The sequence below is a fragment of the Perna viridis genome, chromosome 5 (genome assembly GCF_037379345.1).
Source record: "Perna viridis isolate PV_CMFRI_1.1 ecotype Kerala chromosome 5, ASM3737934v1, whole genome shotgun sequence".
Classification (NCBI taxonomy): Eukaryota; Metazoa; Mollusca; class Bivalvia; order Mytilida; family Mytilidae; genus Perna; species Perna viridis.
Genome location: NC_142449.1, coordinates 32297538 through 32321990, shown reverse-complemented (window position 1 = coordinate 32321990; position 24453 = coordinate 32297538). Strand labels below are relative to the sequence as shown.

General features: G+C 31.9%; 1 protein-coding gene across 1 annotated transcript in view; it reads left to right on the top strand.

Annotated features, from left to right (window-relative positions):
• The first annotated feature begins 3498 nt into the window (after nt 1-3498).
• LOC148617105 (uncharacterized) overlaps nt 3499-24453 on the top strand; it is a 28847-nt gene continuing 7892 nt past the window's right edge. The window contains exons 1-11 of the mRNA XM_088584427.1: nt 3499-3794; nt 8173-8341; nt 11388-11537; nt 14699-14837; nt 15645-15747; nt 16060-16155; nt 17285-17381; nt 18165-18242; nt 19523-19614; nt 21504-21603; nt 22611-22679. Coding sequence (XP_088440553.1) covers nt 3655-3794; nt 8173-8341; nt 11388-11537; nt 14699-14837; nt 15645-15747; nt 16060-16155; nt 17285-17381; nt 18165-18242; nt 19523-19614; nt 21504-21603; nt 22611-22679 — 1233 coding nt within the window. The 5' untranslated portion in view covers nt 3499-3654. The remainder of the gene's footprint in view (nt 3795-8172; nt 8342-11387; nt 11538-14698; nt 14838-15644; nt 15748-16059; nt 16156-17284; nt 17382-18164; nt 18243-19522; nt 19615-21503; nt 21604-22610; nt 22680-24453) is intronic.

Below are 24453 nucleotides of genomic sequence, written 5' to 3'. Positions count from 1 at the left end.
GTATAGTAGACTATGTTTTTGCTACATCGGGTCTTTAAAAACTGATGTAGCTTCGGCATTCATTGTCCTACTTAAAACTTTCATTCGTTTCAAAATTAAAGAAATCACGGTCTTTAACCACTCTGACAGAGAATCAATGGCTTCTTGTTCTCGTTTTATCCATTTTCTTGCATAGTCCTCGACGGCATCCATAAGAACTTTAAAATTATAATGCCAATTTATGGAGCGTGGTTCACGGTACTTGGGACCTTTAGAAAGGATATTACGCAGAGATTCGTTTTCGATGATGGTTAAATCTCCCATGACGACGTGACCAGAAGGACCATATTTGAATGGAGAGGTTTTGCAAGAACAGTCAGGTGGTTTAGTCTTGAAGTCTTCAATCTAGAGGTTCTGCAATAGCATTTTATAACTGAAAATTTTGGATGCGATGGGTGAAGTATAGGAATATGAAACAATTGGTATTGATTTGGCCTTGAAATATGGGGGAATTTTGTTGGTAACGTTTTTGTGATGGAGGATGTTAGCCAAATTAATTGCATCTATACCTTTGTTGACAAACGGTATTGGAAGAAATGATCGTTTTTCTTCATCTTGACTTTTCACACAAACTGGTTTAAAGAGTCTGTAAAAACCAATATCCAAAATGATGGCAACAAGTCTGTACAATGATATGGTGGGGTCAGAAACAGGAGTGTCACAACTGGTTTTGTAAAGGGAGTGTAGTAGAGTGAGAGGTATAGAATAAAGTTTGGTTCTAATTTGATGAAGTCCAAGAGGTTTTTGTATGAAAGGAAGGAGACCATCTATGGAGACATCATGTAACTTAGGTGACGTATAGTGGCGATGGCCATGACTCCTTTCCCGTCTTGGATTTTTGTCAAATAAATTCATCACATTTACGCTATTGTTATATTGGCTTGAAAGGTTTCCTATACTTTTGATGTTGTCATTGCATCCGTAAGGTGTTGCAGTACCTAGTCTGTGTATCCAGTACTCCTCTCTTTCCCTACGATAGTTTTTACTTAGAACGGGACTGTTCGTAGGATGGTAAGTTTTTTTTTTGAATGATCTTGTTGATTAAAGTGCTGATAAACTGTCGGGAATTTGGTGGTGTTAATTACCGAACGATGACCGCACATTCTTTTGTGTAATCGTTCTTGCGTTTCTCCGACATATACTAACCCACATAAGTTGCATTCTAATCCATATATTAAGTTTGCAACTTAAGTCGTCGTGACTTCTTGTATGGAAGGTTTTGTTTGTAAGGGAACTGTAGGAGTAAGGGTCGGTTATAAGAATGTTGCATGTTTTGCAATTTTAAATACCACATTTTGATATGGTACAATGTGGTTCGTCATCGACGGTAGTTGCTTTCATGGTACAATTCGGTCATTTATATTCTACTTCTATATAAGGCTACATGATAATAATTTGTCTTATAAGAATTCAGCCTTTCATTTCAGTTAAGTATATAGACAATAAGGAAAGTAAAATCAAATATAATTGTATTTTTTGAGCGGATAATGTTCATTATGTAAAAGTATTTTATTTTACCAATCATGGGCCCAGAGCACTACTCAAGCAATGCAACAGGTTGTCTGGCAAGCTATTTTCTGACTTGGTACCAAACATTCTAACGTTTGGGTATGGAGAAAAGGAATTCCAGTTTCTATAACGTTGTAGGAGTAGAAGGACCGCATTACATGCAGGCACTTGTTTCTTTCAATCGAGCTTTACTATACTCACGTACCCCTAGGAAGGGAATTTCTATGGGTACATGTAGATTGTAAAACCCGTTATTGATAGAAACTTGTAAATGTATTTGGCCGAAAGGCCGGGGCAATGACCAAACAATATTTATAATTAAATGCACAGAAACCTGTATATTAAAAGACAATTTAAGACAATAAGAGTTTTTTTGTACAATCATGTACACTTTTATCATTAAAACGTCAACAAATGATCATTCGTATGGTAGTGTACTTTGTCAATTGTTTTCAAACATAGGAGCTTATAAAATTATATCCAGTTTTCACTATTTAGTTGTGTTAATTTGCAAGAGGCACCGAGGGATGGTGCTAAAGGAAGTACAATTGTTATTAATGCCTGGTACAGAAAACATCAATAAACAAAATTAAAATTTAATCAAATATGCTATTAAACCACAAAGGACACTTCTGTACAGCCCAATATTGAACTATTCGATTATTTTACAGTGATTAATCTGCAGACACTGTACACATTGACATACTCCCAAATAGCTAGAGTGGGGAAACGCTCTCGGACACACTTGGGGTCTTGGAGTAGGTCAGCGGCCCAGCCGCTAGTTGTATATAATGACCGAGTTTTTTGGTTAGGTATCCCGAAGGCTGGACTGCTCTACCAACACCAGTTAATTTTACTAACCACTAACATTGACCGTGAGAGACCTGCATTGGCATTCAAGGTCGTTTAAGACCCTAATCATCATCTTATCTGCAGAATTCACCAATTAAGGGACGATGCTGTCTAATGCAGATCTCGAACAATGTGAGCTGTATATGATTAACAATAATTTAAAGGATAATACAAATGAATGTATATGATTTAACAGTGTGTACTGCCAAAATATATTTATAATTAATTGTAGAGCTACAAAAATTCGGACCTCAATAAATGCATATGCATCTCTCAAACTAAATTAAACTACTTTTTCTATATGACGTAATTTTCCAGACAACATGCTGTTCTGGACCAGCTCGGTCGTTTTCACAGGGCAGCGCGACAGCCCCTTTTCAAGTGACACATAGCGCTCTGTAATCCTTTTCACCGCCTTAAGGAGGTAGACCTAGGGTAAGTGACACAACTCTTACAATCACTGGAACGTTTGTATTTACCATTTTACAACCATTTCATGTAAGCATCAAAGTAACTTGGACTGATTTCATTCTGTTTCAAGGGGAAGCTTGAAAGGCTTTTGTAAAATTGAAAATGATACAAACATATCACTGATTTAAAGAGTTATGTCTATTACCCTAGGTCTACCTCCTTAGTTAGCCATTTTCCAAGTTGATTTTTTAGGAAAATATTTTTTTTCGATATTTTGATGTTTCGTAAATTATACTATACTATCTCTTTCTGAATAGGGTCTTCATAATCTAGATTAATGACATTGGAAAATAACATAAAGTTCCTATTTCAAAATGTCGCTTAACACGTAACCGAAAATGTAGATCATAAAAAAAAGAACAGCCATCGCCAAAAGAAATTTGTAACATGAAAAAATCGAAATTATAAATTCAAAGAAAAAACACTGGAGCCCAAGCAGTACATGTGCTCATTTTTTAGAGTATTTCAAACCTCCCTTCCCGGTAAATTTCGCTATAACTAGACTACGTATAATGACTTTTAAATAAAGCTTATACTAGTATAATTATTGTATAATAGAGGGATCGCAACCATTTAGGTAAAGGCACAGAGTAATTTAAGGTTTTAGGTTTATCTAAATTTATATTTACATTCTTCAATGCGAAGGTGTAATTTGTTCCGGTGTTTCCAAAACTTAAACATAAAACATTGAAATCTTGTGTAATATTGTGAAACGCATATATATATAAGAATTGGGTCGACGTTATCAATACACATTTTAAAACGACCCTGTGGAGATTCGAAATGGCTTCAGCTACGAACTCTGTTACCGAAGCAGACATTGACCTATCTACAAAATTAGAAGGCAATAAATATTCAGAGCAAATTTTGAAACTTCTAAAGAATGCCAGGACAAGCCCTGATTTGGGAACTACATCAGAAAGGTACTGTATAATATGAGGAAGGCGTCAGCCACTAAGGTACTAAGTGAAAATGATGTAACTTAGGTATGGACCAAAATGTGGGTATGCCCTAAAATATGTAACCCATACCCGTACCAACTTTTCCCAGTACCTAATACTATTTTGTCAATTACTTCTTTATTACTTGATATTTCAAGTTGAAAAGTAGTACACATTTACAAAATGACACAATGGTTAGGCTAGAATTAATGATTTTAAAATGTTTTTTTTTTTCGAAAAAAAAAGTTATTTTATTCACTTTTCTGTTTTCAAAAGGTCTAAAATGTGTAACCCGAAATTCCCGTACCTAAAATCAAAGTCTTGTATTTTTGTTATCTGTACAATATTAATGCATATTTGACATTAGAATATCAAAATATTATCAAAATTTTCATTGACAATAAATAAAAATCTCAAAAGACTGTTTATGAGTCTTTCAGTTTCTTTTTCATTCTGGGTATGATCGTATTGATTCTCTGCTGGTACAGGGATTTACATTAGGTACGGTACAGAATTTGAACTCAATCACCTCTTTTTTTTGAACGGTATCAAATATTTCAAAACTTTATCCAAAGTCTTAAGGTGAAATTTTAACCACATAATGATTTCAGAAAAACGTAAATTTCAGATGGGAAAGTGAGAAATAGACAATAATTAGTTTTGTACAGTAACTTCCGGTTACACATTTTAGTCTTTTGAACTCAGAAAACCGATCAAACAAAAAATATTAGAAAAAATATACATCATTTTCTTCACTAGAAATGAATTAAAAGCTGACTTTTCCACGTTTTCCACATTTCATGCAATTTTCAGTACTTAACAGACTTAAGAATGAAGATTTTAGCAAAATATTATTTGGGTACAGGGAAAAGTTGGTACGAGTACGGGTACGGGTTACACATTTTAGACCCTACCCAAAATGTGTATTAACCTGTACCAATACTATAGTCCTATAACATAGGACATTGTACATATGCGATGTTGCGCATATAAACATCTAGTGAATAGAAACATTGCATAACCATGAAGTCCTTTGTTATAGGACTAGTACCAGTATCAACTTTTTCTACCCATTGGACTTTCCAAATTTCCTTGCTCCTCATGGTCCTGAATACATGTATAAAAGAGATTTGCAACTTAGTGACATCTCATATTAACATGAAACAGGGAACTATGGCATGCCAAGGTGGATGAAAAGCCATATTTTTTATATTAAAAAATGATTTTCTAATATTAAAAAGTAAAATTTCTAATATTAAAAAATAAATGTCTAATATCAAAAAATAATTTTTAATATCAAAAATTCATTTTTTGATATTAGAGATTCAGTTTTTGTTATTAGAAATTCAATTTTTAATATAATAAATAAAAAGAATGATTTTTTTTTAAATATTAGTAATTTATCTTTAATATAAGAAAACAAATATTTGATATTAAAAAATCAGTTTCCAATATCAAAAAATCAATTTCCAATATTTAAAAAATCACAATTTTTAGTTTAAAAAAAACCCATTTTTTAATATTAAAAAATAATTTTTTAATATCAGAAAATCATTTTTCAATATAAGAAAATGAATTTTTACTATTAAAAATTAAAATTTCTTTTTTAGTCTGACACTTGTAAACATTTTTAACATTAAAAAATTGGATTATTTTTAATATAAGACATTGAATTTTTAATATTAGAAATTGAATTTTCAATATTAGAAAATGAATTTTTAATATTACAAATTGATTTTCTTATATTAAGAAATGGATTTTTATTATGAAAAATTATTTTTTTTAAAATTGAAAATTCAATGAGATTCTAATATTAGAATAGGATTTTTTGATATTAAAAATAATTTCTTAATATAAGAAATTCATTATCTGATATTTACAATTCAATTTCTAATATTAAAAAATGATTTTTTGATATTAAAAAATATGGGTTTTTGTCTACTTTGGCTTGCCATAGGGAACAAGGTCTAGTATTTACTTCATCAACAAAAACAACTCGACTTTAAGAAGGTAGACTTAGTGTAAGGGACACAACTCTTAAAAATTATTGGAATGTTTGTATTCAGCATTTTATATCAATGTCATGTAAGCAGCAAAGTAACTTAGATTAATTTCATTCTGTGTCAAATGAAAGCTTGATAGCCTTTCGTGAAATTGAATATGATACAAACATACATTGTATCAGTGACTTCATAAGTTATGTCCCTTACCCTAGGTCTACCTCCTTAAATGATCATAAATAAAAAGATCTGCAAAAATTGAAATCCTGTTCTATGATATCTTAGCTTCATGCTCATACCACATTTTCTGTCTACCTAAACAAACAGAAAAGAAGTATTGAAAACAAGTTACCTATCCCCTGATTTCTACAAAAATGAAAATAATTCACTGTTTAATTCATAATTTTTACTTTAACTTTTTTGTTTCTCACATATTTTACATTTTTTCCAAAGCATTTGGAGATTATGCATGTAGCTTCACTTAAAGACAGTGGGTTCAGTTTTGAAGGATTTGATATTGTTTTAAAAAAGAAGTGGTAATTCGGAGTTACACATTTGTATATTTTGAAAACTAGAATACAAATAAAATTTTCGAAAAATAATTTACAAATCATTGATTCTAGCCTAGCCATTATGTAATTTTGTAAATGTGTACATACTTTCAGTTGGAAATATCACATAGTAATGATGAAATCTGTTAGAAAGTTGCTACAGGTTACACATTTTGATCTGTACATTTGTACTTGTAAATTCATGCTACATGTATTTATGAGTGGTTATTTCTATTTTTTTTTATATCGTATTTGACTTGTAATGTTAATGATACAAAATATAACGAATAAACTATTTCCCTTTTTTTTTTTATCGTATTTGACTTGTAATGTTAATGGTACAGAATATAACAAATAAATGAATAATCATGGACTTTTAATTTGCTAATTGCACTAGAACCCGGTGGGAAAATATTAAACATTGGTATCATGCTTTTTCACTGAGTTTGATTAGGATACTGTCGAACAGTGTGACATAGAATGCAGGGTTAATTCAATGTTGATACATTTGTACCTTCAACCAGAAGATTTATTTGATTATCATGATAACGTCCCAAAAGTTTTGTCTTTGAAACATTTTGACTAGGCATTGTTTTGATTATTTCAAAGCTTATGTAGAGCACATTTTAGTGTTTTGCTTAGTTTGATGAAAGTTTCTCAAGTAATCAGTATGATGAATTTTTTTAAACAGATTTCTATACATTTCAGATTGAGCTTACCTATTTCTTACTTAATTAAGGCATGGTTTCTTATGTTTCTAGATGGTCTTATCTATACACCAAACTCAACATAGATTACATAAATACATGTATATAGTCTGATTTTTCTCTGATCCTGTTACTCTCCTCTTTTTTATCTAGAGTTTGATTTGTTGAATTGTAGATCAGAATGATATGCCATACACAATATTTTATTTTAAGTGGTACCATTGGAGTATTACACTTTAAGTACTTTTCTGTCTAAGAATCAGGCAAAATGTGTATAAGTTGTGGCTCATGAAGGAGAAAAAACACATAGATTTTATTGTTTTAACCAAGTATTTATACAAAATGTACCAGATAGTTTCTAGAAATAACCATCAAAGTGTTTATGTTTGCCTCTTTAAGATTTTGGTAGGTCAAGTTTATTTGAAATGCACTATGGAAAAATGGCAGGAAAATTTTCCAGCACTTTTTCCTTATTTAAACAATCAAAACATATATGTGTCACAAATGCTTCAGGATAAATTTGAGTAGCTTTTCAGTTGTTTTATAGATGTATTGAATATATTTGAGGCAAAAAAAAAGAAACTAAGTCTAAGAATTATCATGTACCACCCTTTACCTGATTCTTACACAGAATGGTAGTTAAATGCATCTTAAAATTATGCATTACTTACTTACTTAGTAGTTCAATTCTTGATTCTTTTGCCTGTATGCTGATACAAAAGTTTTATTTTTTTTAGTTTTGATGTAATGTAATTTTACTTGATCAACTTTTTTTACGTTTCGAGCTGTTTACATGTGAAAAATTTCAGGGAGAACTTATTTTTGAAATGGAATAGTAGCAGAAATGTTTTTTTTAAGACTGGAGTCTGATAATATATTTTATACTTCTAGTGGAAAGTAACTGATAAATACAGAATAACTCAGTTTGGATTACAAGGATCAACAAGATTTATTGCTCATCTGTCTAGAAAGGACTTTGTAGACAACAAAAATTAATTGCCTTCTTTAAGCGAGTCCTGAAATTGACATGAACCTAACAAAACAAACCTATAATTGTTATTTGAAAAAAAAAATTGTGTAAATTACATGTCTATCATTTTAGATATTTGAAATGGGCAAGGAGTCAAAAGAACCTCAAAGTGATTAGTGCAGATATTCCTGTGGGAATTTTACCCAATGGAAAACAGGGAGAGATAATCGATGTAAAAGTTTTTGCAGGAAGAAAACCAGATGATGAATTATATGATAAAAATGAAGAACTAAGAAAAAAGGTAAAATAATCTTACAGTTTAAAGGAGGAACACAATGATGGGCATGTGACTTGATGGTCAGGCAGTATGAAAAAGAAAAAAAGAAACATGTGTTACTCTAGTTGATTTACAAAATGTAAAATTGTTTATACATACTGTAATGACATCAGTCATCTGTCGTGACAGCGCTATTTTCTACAATATATTATGACATCAAATCTTACAACTAATTTTGTATTATGACTGTGGACACCAGTTTTTGATGTGCTTCATAAGTAAAATGCTGTAGTTTTTAAATGAGCCTGTTTAATGTGCGATATCTTGTCTGAAAACCTGAAAATTAAAGGTAAAGCCAAAAAATATCCTAGTTTCTCATTCCCTCTCAACCTAATTTTTTCACCCTGAAAAACTTCATTTTTATTTTTTCCCAATTTAGATAAACTTCTTTCAAATTGACAGCATTTTGGACTTAAATTTTTCAAAAATGAAAAATAAAATTTGCCTGCCCAACCCTAATTTTGAAAATCTAGAAATTTTTTTTATGATGACCTAAACTGACAACTTTGCCCAGTTATAAGAAAATTTATTGACAAGTGTATATTGAAAACCAGATGTGTGCTATTTAAGTACAATTTTCTTTTTGTATGAGGAAGCCTGCATCACTTTTTGGGATAATCATATTGTCTGTTAAGTAGCACTCCAGCTAAGGATCATGCAAAATGTGATTCATGGGTAAAAAGCCTACATATTTTTATTTTTGATATTTTGTTTGAAATGTCAGAGTAAACAGAAATAAACATGTGGTTTTTCATATAACCTGTGCTCTTAGGAGATAAAAATTATATAGAATGCACTGTAGATTTCAAAATTAAGGGTGATAACTTTGTAAATGGTGCTCAAATACAATAGAATCTACTGTATTTTCAATGTTGATTATCTACTAAGAGCAGGCAGATTTGAATGAATAATTACACATTTCAAAGTATAGACCCATAAAACAACTTAATTACAAAAATAAAAATATATAGCCTTTTTTAGGGTGTATCACATTTTTCAGATTTTGCATGATTCTTACAAAGACAGCTACTTAATTATTAGCTATAATGTTTGAACTGTGAACTTTCAAAAGTTACAGATCAGGTCTCGATTTCACAAAAAGTCGTAAGTGTAAAGTTGATCGTAAGTAATGACGTCATTAACTAAAATAGCATTGTGACGGCATGATATACGATCAGTTTCACACTTATGACTTTTTGTGAAACAGACGCCAGAATCTCATCTTCCCTTAAAAAAAAGAAAAAAAGGAAAATGGTTATTTTATACAACACAACTGGTTGTATATTTGTATAACGTTGCTGTCATCTTCGTTGATGTTGTCCGTATTGTTGTTGTCTGTAGACACTTTGTTTTTTGTGTGATGACTGGTTGATTTTCATAAAATTTTTAACAAGGTGCTAAACCACAAAAGAAATAATGGTATCGATATTGGGGGTAATGGCCCCAACTGTTTTAGAATAAGGGGCCAAAAAGGGGATTAAAAAAACATTGCATGGAATTTAACTATACTGTATAATGCAAATAAAAGTATAGGGATGTCTATGATATTGTTCCACAATATTCTATACCAAAATGGTCAGACTTGGATTGATTTTTTGGATATTTTTTGGGTAAAGACTTATCAGAAATTAGCGCAAAAAGGGAGACTAGAATCATGCATTTTCCTGATTCCCAGACAATAACTTGACTGTAAGTGAATGTATCTTTTAGAAATTGTATTACAATGTGCCATACCACAAAAGGAGGAGTGGGATAGATTTTTGGGGTTGTGACTTGAGCCAAGAACGAATAAAGGGCCACAAAGGGGCCAGAAACAAGTATTATGATACATGTAGCTGTTTATTTCTGATCAGATTATGAAAACATTTTTTATTAGATGGGAAAAAAAAAATCTTGTGTGCATTTTTCAATCAGATTTCAGATACATGTATCTCATGGTTCTTGAGTTATAAGGGCCAAAGTGGACCATGCCCCCAAAAAATGGACTTTTTTATTTTTGGTGCGATTTTGAAGAAAAAAGATTGATTAATTTAGATTTCATATGAAAATCACAATCTAAATACAAGAGCTTTAAGAGGTATGCTTACCAAATTAACCCTGTCATATACTGTTTTTGATTGATTGATTGTTTCTGTTTAATACCTGAGCAGGAATATTCCAGGCCATGAACATTAAATGGATGATAAAATGAACATGAAATAATGATGAAATGAAAAATGGGGTGGGACTAAAGGATGATAAGGTTGACAAATTTTGATTGTCACTGGAAATAAGGAGAGGTTGGTAGGGTCGGGCAATTTAGTCTCCTGTGGCGTAGTGCAAAGGTTCCTACTCCAATAGAATACCACACCAGGGTTCTTTAAGGTGCGAGGTACGTGGCATCTTTCCCAACACATTGCATCACTACGTTTGCAGTCAGGTTTACCGTATTATGGCCTGACAACCCCTGCATGCCAGGGGTACTGCATTCCACAACCTGGTTGACTGTGTGCAGAGCGCCCTAGCCTCCGTCCAGGGTTCTGAGCACTATTTAGTTGCCTTTTACGACAAGCTTAGCAGTTCTGCAGCCCCATTCTTTTGACACCTGGACACATGAATTGGGCTATACTGTTTTTGAGATAATGATATACAAAGTGATCCGTGTATGTACACTGAAGCAGATCTTAATACTAAAATTGAATTTCAAAATATTGTCCAATATTGTGTCGAAATGAGTTGTGTCCACAAGGAGCTGTAAGTCTGAACATTGTATGTTCAGTGTGTCAAAAACTAATATTGTGTTTTCATTTGCCTCAAAAGAACAGAGTTCAAGTGGCTGCAGTTGTATCATGCTGCTTGGACAAAGCTTTTTATTTTTATTTATACCATTTATTTTGTTAGCTCCATTTAAAACAATTTTTACTATGCAATATGAAGCATATTTTATCAATTAGCAGTACTATGATCCTTAGTATTATAGTAAAAAATAGCCAAAACATTGAGGTTGACTGTACTTCTTTCTTGTTCGCAGGTTGCAAGAGGAAACTCATTTGTTTCCATATCAGAAGGTAATGACACTAGATGTGTATTACAAGCTCTGAAAAAATTCACAGGAGGGCTTGGTGATGATGATGACAGGGAAAAGGGAGATAACTTTACTTGGAAAAAATATTTCCTAAAGGTATTTTGTATTTAGACTTATTTTTAGGTCACTTGGCCTAAAAGGCCATGTGAGCTTTTGTCATCAATTGGTGTCCATCGTCATCTGCATTCTTTGTTAGACGTGACAGTGTCCTTGTCTTCGGCTTCTTTGGCATCTGTCATCTATGGTTAACTTTTTAAAAAATTTTCCCTGAAACCCCTCAGTGGATTACATGTACTACTAAACTAGATCACCAGCATTCCTAGTGTATCTACTTTAATAATTGTGTCAATTATATAAATCAAGCATAAAAGGTGGCCACCATTGCTATTTTTAGACCAAAGGGGTCAAGTCACCTGAATTTCTACATATACATGTATCTCAAAAATGAAAAAAAACTTTCAATTGATGAAATGATCCTTATGATAAGGCCTACAAAAGTCTTCATTGGGAAAAAGTTGTTGGACAACTCCTTGTTTGAGTTATTTTCTTTGAAAGGCCAAATATGATGGTTTTATTTAGTTTTCAGCCATTATCTTGATAACTTTGATAGATAGAAAAAAGCTTTTCAATTGGTGAAATAATCTATATGATAAGATGCCCACAATAGTCTCTGTGGGTAAAAATTGTCCTGAGGTCTTGCTAACCATTTCAAATGTGGCAGTTACTTTACATGTACAAAAAAGTAGTCTTCAAGGTTCACTGTGAATTCCCAGGAAAAATAACATCTTAATGTTGTATACCATTGTGAAGCTCCAAAAATAAGACTTTCAAAATCATCTTGCTAATGGTACAATGATTGCTGAAATTTTTCACAAAATTGACTTGAATAAATAATATTGAAAATTCATGTTTACTTTTTCTGCTAACTGACAGCATGGAGGCTATTTACTCACAAGTGCATACAATATTCATACACTTTTGTATTAAATTACAATAGAATTTTGAAATACATGTTCTCAGTTGTATTTTGACTAGTTCTGATCAGAATACACACAGATAATGCACTTACAATGCATTATTCTAGGTTCAGTATGTTTTTGTACTATAAAGTTGATCAAGCAGACGATTGTCACCGGAGTTCGACGGGAACTTACGAACTTCGTTTGTAAACAAATTGTCCCGTAAAAACCAACATGGCGGATATTAGTATGGGATTTTCCCGTAAGAATTTGTTACGCATGATTTAAGCTAACAAGCGACTTGTTTAGGGAGAAGCTGTTTGGCTAAACGAATGAGCAAGTCATTTAAGACAATTTAAACGACGGTTGGTGTCAATAAAGTCGTAGAAAATATTTTTATTCAAATTTTAACAGTATGTTATTTATGTGACGCCGAGTATACATAAAGGGGTTGGCCATTTGACCCAGAAGTGGTAAGTGAGGCCGAAAACTCCTTGTTAGAGTTATTGCCCTTGAAATGCAAAAAATTATGTTTTTTTTAGTAGTTATCAACTGATATGATGAAAACTATAAAAGATAGAAAGAAAAACTTTTTATTGATAAAATGATCCTTATATTAAGGGCTACAATAGTCTTTGTGGGTCAAAATTGTCCAAAGACTCCTTATTTAAGTTATTGTCCTTGAAAGGAAAATAAAAATGATGAAAAATAAAAATGTTTGTAGTTGTCAATCCGTATGTTGAAAATTTTAACTGATAGAAAAAAACTTTCAATTGATGAAATTATTTACTATGATAAGGCATTCAATAGTCTCTGTAGCTCAAAATTGACTGAAGACTCCTTCATTGAGTTATTGCCCTTGAAAGGCATAGTGTTATTTTTTTTTGCTAATGTGTTGTATTTTGAACACTATAAAAGATAAAAAAAAGACTTCAAATTGATGAAATGATCCTTGTAATAAGTCCTACAAAAGTCTTTGTTGGGTAAAATTATCAGATGACTCCTTGTTTCAATTATTGATCTTGAAAGGCAAAAAGTGATGTTTTTAAACAATATATTGAAAACTATAATAGATAGAAAACAACTTTTTATTGATGAAACTATCCATATAATAAGGCCTACAAAGGTCTCCATAGGGTCAAAGTTTTACAACAATTCTTTGTTAGAGTTATTGTGCTTGAAAGGCAAAAAATTAGGTTTTTCCAGTTTTTGGCCAGTACATTAAAAAAAACTATAATAGGTAGAGAAGAAATTAAATTTATAAAAGGATCATCAGTGTAAATCTTTTCAAAGGCTTTATTGGGTCAAAGTTGTCAGATGATTCCTTATTACAGTTATTGACCTTGAAAGGCCAAAAATGAGCCAGGTGGGTGATTCAGGCTCCTGAGAGCTTTTTGTTTGAGGCTCAAATTGTAATGATAGAGTCTGTGTTCCTTTGGAGTAACATTTTACATGTTTATTCCAAGAGTGGAAAAATAACTCTTAGGTGTATGTAATATAAATTTTAGATGTAGCATTATGTCTCAAAATTGGTTCTTGCTTTCACAAACTATGGCAGTCATATGCCTACAAATGGTAGCTAATGATGGCTAATGAAGTGGTAGAAATGTCAGATTTGGTATTTTTGATTCTGCTGAAAAAAATCGTCTGTAATGTGACTTAAATTACAAATTTTAATCATCAAAACTTTTTGTTAGGCCCATGACCAAAACAAGGGAACTCATCACAGTGCGTGAGTGAATCAATCCTTCCCTGGTATTATAAGTGGTTACTTTCTCACATGACGTTTATATGAACCAGATTAGGATCAATGTATGGATAATTGGTACATTCAGAATTTATTTTACACTGGTTTGGAATCATTCTCCTGTTAAACTGTGAAGTAATTAAACTGTAATCAAAGTCATTAATTCTATTATTGGCAACATAGAAATTATCAAAATTCTTTTGTTTTGGTAAAAAAGTGCTTTTGTAGCAATAGCAAAAACTTGCCTTTATTGAATTTTGCTTTTCTTATCAAACCAAAAATCTAAATGTCAGTTATACAAGATATGAATTACTTCAAACAGCAAATATATATATATTTAAATTGATGCAAGGAATAAGGATTGAATAGGTTTGATTGGTGTTTCAAGATTGATTTTTTTACATTTTGTTCATAATTTGATTTGCACACTCCTTTAGAAAATTCTTCTATTATTTTACTAGATATGTAGTTTTAAAATGATAAGTTCTTATAAAGCCAAGTATGCCCCATCTTCAAAATGCTAACCAGAAAAATCTGTTTAATATCATCAGCCATTGGAAGATACAGAAGTTGTCATAGCAACAAGGAAAGCCAATGGAGAAGCTGCACACTTAAGTTGTTTTATGGTTGACGGAGAGTATTTATTATGTGGTGGATCAAAAAATGTTCACATGGTGTTCAGAAAGAAGGGTAATGGATAATTGATTAGGAATAAGGGTCCACAGTATTCTCCCCAGGCCATTATAACACTATTCTTTGCAGCTATGATTTCTTAGTACTGTGTTATCAGTAATTAATTTTAGTTAGAATGCATTATGGGCACTGTGCTATAATTTTGGAGGAAGGCCATAAAAGCTGTGCTATGCCAGTAAGCACTGTGCTATTTAAAAATTATGGGGAGAACACTGACATGGAGACCAGAAACAAGCATTTCCTTTATGTCTGGGTAATAGTTTGACTGTATATAACTAGATCCTTTAAAGAAGGCTGGGATTGATTTTAATTGTTGTGACTGGAACTATGCAGGAATTAAGGGTAAAAAAGAGGCCACTTTGATTCTGGTCAAATTCTTATCCTGTGCCAAATATTAATTCCAAACTCAGAGTTGTATCAAGCTTGAATGATGTGTTTATACATGCTTCAACAGTTCAGGGTTCAACCTCTGCAGTAGTATCCAGCTGTGCCCTTGGAAGCAATTTCTCCTGCTGTCTTGAACAGCATAGACAATTCAGCAATTGTAGGCACCAAAAACTTCACACATGTTGATGATATCTTATACTTATTTCAAATGGCAATTTAACTAAACAGATTAAGAAAAAGACCCTAACTTTAACCAGATGCATAGGTCATTTTCTCCTAAATTTTTGTTGGTGCTCATGGTTGATGTTCCGATATTTGAAGAAACATCTTTTTTTTTAATGCCAGATATATAAGTGCATGTTTCTTTAAAAAATGCATGTATTCATATCAATTTGTAATATATATGGTTCCTTTCAGAGGATATAGCTAGGTACACAGAGCCCAGATTTAGAATAGCTTCTGAAGTCTGTAATACAGTGATGGACTCATTAGACAAAATGACAGAAACAGATAAACACAGGTACATGTATGCTACTGATTTAGTTTCATTTGAATTCCATTTTTTTTAAATGATTGACACATGGTTTTTAAAATGAAGCAAAGAAGCTGCCAGCTTAAAAACTCTATTTGTGGCTAGTTTTTTTCAATGAAAGATTGATCTTTTTCCCAAAGTTTGTAAATTGATGAAAAATAAGTAGGGAAATTAAAGTAGTTTCTTACAAAAAAGGGAAAAAACATAATTATTTAAAATGTGTAATAGTGCATTTATAATAAGATCTGAATTTTACCATTTAAATGGATTTTCAATGTGCATAACAAAAGTGAATGTCAGTCTTTTACAGTTTTTGGCTACTACAGGATATACTGGTGTTTTTGAGATCTTGTCACCTGAACATCAACATGTAGAAGATTTATCATATTTATCAGGGTAAGTTCAAGATAGTGATTGTTAATCTGAATGAAGGGAAAAACATACTTGTTTCAAGCCTAGTTTTCTATAAATTTATCTCATTCAGTTTCAGCTGTTAAGTTACCTTTTTATATTAACATCTACAGGAATTAATAGGATAATTAACTGGATAGAGTAAATAACCAAAATATTTTCACTAGTGAAGAACACCTAGATTTAACGAGTGTAAGCATTGCACAAGTGTTTCTATTTTGGTTATTCACAATAACCAATTGATTTTCCTATTTATTATATAGATTTTCTTCATAATTTATTGATATTTTCAATGTGAATTTTAAATTCTGTGATTGACGGATTGATATAAAAACTGTGATGTTTGGGCGGGAGGAAGTCCGATAGTGAAATTACCAAATTTATTTTACAGTGTGAATTATCAAAATTTATTACACTTGGAACATTCGATAAAACAAAACTATCTATGTAATAAAATTTAATAACTTTCATCTGGGTAAAATTACTTAGCTCTTGGCCTCTAAGTAAAATTCATAAAATCAAGTCCTGTACTTCATGGTTCTGACAAATTTACTGATTATATAAAAATATACCACCACATGCACTTACCAAGGATGTTTGCTGGTCATGTTCATACATTTTTGTCAGATTTTCGGACTCCTCTGGTTTTATCCATTCCATAGCATTAATATTTTTTGGTCGTGACCCCACTATTCTTTTCATAATTTCATTAAACACACCTTAAAATGTTATTGAGAAGGTTTTATGAAATCCTTATTATTTCTTCAGTGTTTTTAATACCAGTAGATAAAATCTACTAACACAAAGCTTAAGGAATATCTAGAGAAATCCTTTTCCTGCCAAAATTCTAAATGCTTATATCTAAAAAAGAGCACACTAACCTGTCCATTTTTTTATTCTTATAATGTTCTAGCATGAAAGATTTTGAAAAAAATTACAACCCTTTGAAATCCTTTTTATTCTTAAATAGAGCAGCAAACATTTTAGTAAGATCACCGTGGTATTTATTCTGTTGTTAAGGAAGCAAAATGTATGTAATATAATGTTGTAATTCTTATTATATGGAAGAAAATAATAACTTTGTTTTTTTATATCCATTTTTTTCAATTTCCAGGTCAGAAATGAGATTTATTACTTGGACGGAAATTGACCTTGAACCACCTGATGACACTGTATCATTGGCTACAGTACCACCTCATATCGGTATAGAGGTAGGTATGTCTGGAGTCAGCAGTAGTTATACGCTCCTAAAAGAGAAAACGACAAGCAAAAGAAACAAAAACATAAACAAACAAAAACTTTCTGTGTTATGTACATTTTTATAAGGGGATATCAATTGAGATAAGGGGATCTTTGGTACATTGGATGTTATATAGTGGGAAATTTTCGTGATGTTATAATTTTCGCTATATTGAGTAGGTTCGAGAAGCGGGAAAATAAAAACTTGCCAAATTTATGTCCCGATATTTAACAGTAATCTCCTGTAGACTGTGTCTATGGATGTGAAATTAAAGAATTGCAAAAATTTTTAAAATATCCCTATTCATACAGCAAATCTTGAAATTTTACACCCATGAAAATTACCCACTACACTGTATGTCAACAGTCAGGAAATCAATGATGGTGAAATGGAACAAAATTTGTTTGTGTGTGAAGTTGGATCAGAAGTATGGATTTACATTCAGTTTATACATATTAAGGAAAAAAACAGTTCTAAATAAAATGAAAATGCAAATGTATGATCACAGTTTTATTTTACATAAAGTAAACTTCTAAATTTTGTTCAGACTACAATTTTCACAAGAATCAAAACCTCCAGTGCTAACAGCACTTTGATTTAAGTATGGCATTTCGTACAACAAAAAATATTGATACAGCCTATAGCCACACCTGCCATACCAGGCACTATGCCCTAGACCATATATTTAAGTTGGGATGTGTGTTTATTACTAGTAAGCATTGATTCACAAATTTCTTGCTTTCCATATTTTCAGATAGCTAAAGCATTAGGACTCCTAACAATTAAGTATGATGTTATACCCATGTCAGACCTCAATGATAGAATGAAACAGGTAATTTAATTACTTTATAATAATTAATTGGAATGTGTTATTATAGAAAATATGTGTATAATCACTATTTTTGTCCCCAGCCGCTACATGGAAGGGGGATATAGCAATACTGGTATCTGTCCATGCATCTGTCCGCCTGTCTGGTCATACTTGTGGATGCAACTCCTTGGAAACCACTTGTCAGATTATTTTCATATTTTGTCGGATTGTAAGTCACCATTTGTAGTTTATCATATTTTTTTGGCGGCTAGAGATATGGCTACAATTTGCTTGTATTACCAGTAAATGTACTCAAGTTAAAAGGAACAAGATATAATTTATAAAAATACAAATTTCGAAATTACATGAACACTGCAAGAAAGGTTGGACTTTCCCATCTTGGGCATTATTAATAAATAAATCTGTGCCATCAGCATGCAAATTATGTGGGTGCATGGTGTCATTTGTTTATCAATTTTATTTTTATGCCATTAGGTGATTATTATTGCCATCACTTGACGTCCGTCATCTTTGTCCATCGCCCTTGTCTGTCGTCGTTAACAATTTTTCAAAACTCTTCTCCTCTGACACTACTTGACCAATTGGAACCAAACTTGATGTGAATGTTCATTGAGGTATCCTGCATAGAATTGACGTGGGGATTTTTGATCTGTCAAAAAACATGGCTGCCGTTACTAAAAATATAACATTGGGGTCAAACAGTAATGTTTCACATGTATATTCAAAACCATTAAGTTAAGCTAAATTTTGACTGGTAAAAGTGTTCAGCATGATGAGATATATCTGTGGAAAAATTTTCATTTTAATCTTTTAAGCCATGTTGCCCTATTTTTGTACATTTGTTTTGCTTTTTTAATTTGTTTCTCTCAAAAAATCTTCTCTGACACTTCTTGACCCATTGGAACCAAATTTGTATGAAATTTCCTTTGGATATCCTGCATATAATGGTTGTAGGGATTTTTGATTCATGGAAAAACATAATAGATGATTCCTTGTAAGACTTATTGCCCTTGGAAGGTGAAAAACTTTCAATTACTGAAATGATCCTTATGTAAAGTCCTACCAAAATCTTTTTGAGTCATATTGTTGGACAATTTATTGCCCTTTAAATGCAAAATTTAACATGGTGAGCGATTCACTCATTCAGGCTCCTGGGAGCCTCTTGTTTGAATATCAAAAGCCACCAAAAAAAAATTGATTCAGAACATTTATGATCACAAATATCATATTAATGACTATTTGAATTAGTATAGCAATCTAATTCATACTCTAATTTACAGATTAGACAGGGGTACCAATATGAAGGAGAAGTATTATATTTTATGGATAAAACAGGAACTGTGATTGGACTTTTAAAGAAGAAAACTGTTTGGTAAGTATTCTTTAACTGCAGGAAAAATTCTCAATCAATCTACCTTATTAACATATTGAAATTGTCAGAGTTGTAAGCTCCAAACCCAGGACAGAAGAACAGACAGCTATATACCTAGAAATTATGGAGAATATGCTACAGGACACCAGTGATGACCAGGCCATGGCATACACTGATGGGTCATGCCTAGGAAATCCAGGACCTTTGGGAGATGGCACCATTATTTACTCTGAACACAACAAACTTGCAATACGACTAAGCAGAGCGGTAGCTCAGAGAGGTTCTATCTTACTGGCAGCATTGGTAACTGTCATTTTAGTCCTAGAGTTTGTAATACATGTAAAAGAATTGAGTCATTAATTCCCTGAAAATTTTCTCAGCCAGTGGTACTGGTAACCCTCAACTATAAGCCAAGCACTACATAGATGTCATCAGAGATATTCTGTGAAAGTTCTGATGTTCTTGGTTTATGTGGAAAGCCCAAACCATGAAATTAAGTTCCCCACGAATAAGAGGTTCCCATTGGTCTGTATACTGTAAACTTCAAAAACCATGAATTCAAAGACTTTCTGATCTATGAAAATTGGTATCCATGAATTAAAGTATTTCAAGATGAAGGGACTTACCACATCACTATTATGGACATCGGGTCATGCTGGAATAGCAGGAAATGATGAACCTATAAAAGAATCAGAAGAAGCCAAAAACCTACCACCTCATGACAAAGTCATGACTGTACAAGATATAAAAAAGGAGCAGAGCAAATTATAGAAATAAAATGGCAAAGAAGATGGACAATTGGTAATGATGCCAGAGAATTGTTTGTGAAACTTCTAAATTATAAACCTGAAACACAGATTCGATAATCCAAGCAAAAAAATGTTCTCAATATCAATCCAATGAAGAACAGAATACTCAATGCTTTAAAACAGTTACAGACATAAAGTGGGACAAACAAACTCTTCACCACTTTGCCACTGTGGACAAATCAATTCAGAAACTCACTTATTATTAGAATGCCAACTGCAAGAGGGAGGAAGACGAAAGATGCTAAAAGAAGTCTCAAACGATCTAGGAATTAGAAAAATGAACATGACCAGCCTACTAACACCGTTAGATGGCGAAACAATAGAAGAGGATAAAAACAAGCTGGAGATCATAGCAATATTCATTAGTTCCACAAGATGCTTCTAGACCTTCAATTCTGAATCCATTTGGAACATGCACAAGCACTTGGTGTATGCAAATATTACATGTGATTGCTGAGATGAGGAGGGATGTGGGGCCAATACAAGCATTTGATGAAAGTTTATTAAAATAAAAAAAACTTATTTCTTGACAAATTGCAATATGGATGAATGTTCGGTCTTGACTTCTTTCAGTCCTTTGGCATGCTGAATCTAAATATATACCTGTAATTAATTCTTTGATTTTGAACCTTGTTTTCAAACTTTCTACATTCAGAGCTACTTAGCATGATTGGCAAAAAAATAAATTTTTAATTTCTATAACCACATTCTTTCTGTGCCATAAACTTGAGCTGTATCAAGTATTTTTAATCAAGACTCAAATTGAGAATTGTTTCATGCTGAAATGTAGTGTTTGTACTTGCTCAGACTGTTTCGTTTTTAATCTTTGTAATACTATTAAATTACATCCTACATTTTTTAAAACATTTAATTGACTAGTGATTAATGAAAGCCTTTAAATTCTTAGTGTAATGATTTGAAAGTAAGAAAAGATGGGGTTTTCTGTTAATGAAATAACTACTGGGTATAAAAATAAACACAAATCCCTAGAATGGTATATGCAGCTCTATTTGTTAAATAAATTTCTCATACTTGTAACATTTTATTACATTACTGAAAGTTTTTTGTCAATTATTTAAGGTATATTATGTGTCGTGCAATAAGAGAGAAGCTACGGGCAGCATGTTCATCAAATCTGAAATCAACAGAGAATTTCTCTATTTCAAAGTATATTAGAAAAGTAAGTTAATGAATATTTATTGTTATATAGATAGCAGTGTTTTATCGAATGTTCCCAGTGTAATAAATTTCGATAATTCACACTGTGAAATAAATTCAGTAATTTCACTCTCGCGCTTTCTCCTGCCAAAACGTCGCAACTTTGATATCAATCTGCCAATCACAGAATTTTAAATTTGTATTGAAAATATCGATAAATTATGAAGAAAATCTGTCTGATAAATTGTATAGTCAGTTGGTTATCGTGAATAACCAAGATATTATCACTCGGGCCAAGAACGCTTGAGGATTTAACTCATGCGGAACAAGTTTTGCACACTCGTTAAATCTAGGCGTCCTTTGGTACTCATGATAATATTTTGGTTATTTACTCTTTCCAATTAATTATCCTTATTTCAAAATTGTGCATTTGAAAGTGTATGAAGTTTCAAATGTAAAGATTTTACAAATATTTTTAATTAAAATTAATTGTGTTGTAAAATAAGTAAGATCTGTTTTTCAGCGTAGACATTAATTTCTGCATTTAGTTTGTGTTGCAATATTTTCTGCTTCTCCCCAAAATGGATTACTTTAAAGTGACAGTTACCTTACTTATATTGATAGCTGTGAAACATAGCTCAAACTATTTTTTGTATTTTTGAAAAGTTCGGGAAATCCCCCCCAAAAAAAAAGATCAAGAGCTACGATTTTGCATTTATTACATTAATTGATCTTTGTTCTGTGGATGAATTAAAATTTGAAATTAAAATTAAAAAAACATGGTAGAAACGGATTATAGTGTTTGCACTTGCTCAAACTGTTTTCGGTTTTGACCTTTATGGTCCTATTAAACTACATCCTACATTTTTTTTAAAGTCACAGTATAATGATTTGAATAATTATATAATTTTTTTGGTAAGGAGAAATGTATATTTGGGATATTGAGATTTTATCATTGATAATTTGACATGATGCATTTGAGTTTAAGTCATTACGAGTATTTTACTTTAAGTGATATTTGTTTTGTAGACTGAAAAAAGATTAAGTGAAGTACAGACATGGCTGAGTCTTGATTACACAACTGTTGATGAATGGAAGGTATGGTGATAGTTCAAAGGAGAGACCAATTTCCCCATGCTGCCTGATTCAGAATTCAGAAACTTTCATCATTGGTTTGAAGTTGTGATTTGAAGTTTTTTTTTTCATTTGGTTGTTGAATTTCAATTCATGCTTTTACATGAAATTGACTCTTTGCAAGAAGTCTAGTTCTTGATTTGTGATTGGGTTGATTTATGGTGTAGATAAATGCATGATTTGTGATTGGGTTGATTTATGGTGGAGATAAATGCATGATTTGTGATTGGGTTGATTTATGGTGGAGATAAATGCATGATTTGTGATTGGGTTGATTTATGGTGGAGATAAATGCATGATTTGTGATTGGGTTGATTTATGGTGGAGATAAATGCATGATTTTCTCAAGAATGCAGGTCTGTATGCAGAAAAGATTATAGGTACTATTACGTAAAAGAATAAAAAAGCATCGTTATTTCGGTGTGTATTTTTGTACATGAGTCACCTCCACCATTTCCTGTATCTGAATTTTATATGAATTGATATTTTAAGTACTTCTGCATTTAAGAATCATGCAAAAAGTGTATAAGGTGTGGGACATGAAGTAAAAATACATTGAGATTTTACTGCATTATCCAAGTATTTATACCTCATAACCTCAAGAAGTTATTGTCAAAGTAAAATTTATCAAATTTAGTTGAAATGCATAATGGAAAAATGGCAGGAAAAATTTTCCCAAATTTTGTCCTTATATAAGCAGTAAAAAAAATTATATATGTCACCAATGCTTCAGGATAAATTTAAGTAGCTTTTCAGTTGTTTTCAACATGTATTAGAATATATTTGAGGCAAATAAGACCAAATTGAGAACAATGATGTTCCACTCATTGCCTGATTCTTACACAGAATGGTACTTTAAAATATATTTCAAGGTTCTATATCATAAACAGAAGGTTAGTATTGATGGTGGGTACTTTAACCCCAACTATTTAGGAATCAATGACCAAAAACTAGCAATACCTAGATATAATTTTATGATTTAAGGAGGTAGACCTAGGGTAAGGGAAATAACTCTTGAAATCAGTGATATGTTTGTATTATATTTAGTTTCACCAAAGCCTATTAAGGTTTCATTTGAAACAGAATGAAATTAATCCAAGTTACTTTGATGCTTACATGATATTGATGTAAAATGCTGAATACAAACATTCCAATGATTTGTAAGAGTTGTGTACCTTTCCTTAGGTCTACCTCCTTAACTGAAGTCTAAGTGAATGAATCCCTTTGATCTTACACCGCATTGTGTTATACCACAAAAAACTTTCATTGATTTTGTATATACTTAACTGAAAGGTTTAAGGATTTGGGAATGAAAAGTGCCAAGAAATACTTTTTAGCTCACCTGGCCAAAGGTGCTGTCGTTAACAATTTTTTAAAAACTTCTTCTCTGAAACTACTCAACCAATTGGAACCAAACTTGGTATGAATGTTCCTAGGGGTATCCTGCATAGAACTGATTTTGATCTGTTGAAAAAAACATGGCCACCATTACTAAAAATAGAACATTGGGGTAAGACAGTAGTTTTTCGCATATATCTCCAAAACTGTTAGGTTCAGCCCTAAAAGTGTAAAAGTGTTCAGCATGATGAGATCTATCTGCGGTCAAATTTTCATTTTAATCTATTAAGCCATGTTGGAATAATCAAGGGAACGAAGGTTATAGCGGTAATCAAAAGAATGTAATTCAGGGACAAAGACTCGACATGGACAACAGACATACACAACAAAGAACATACAG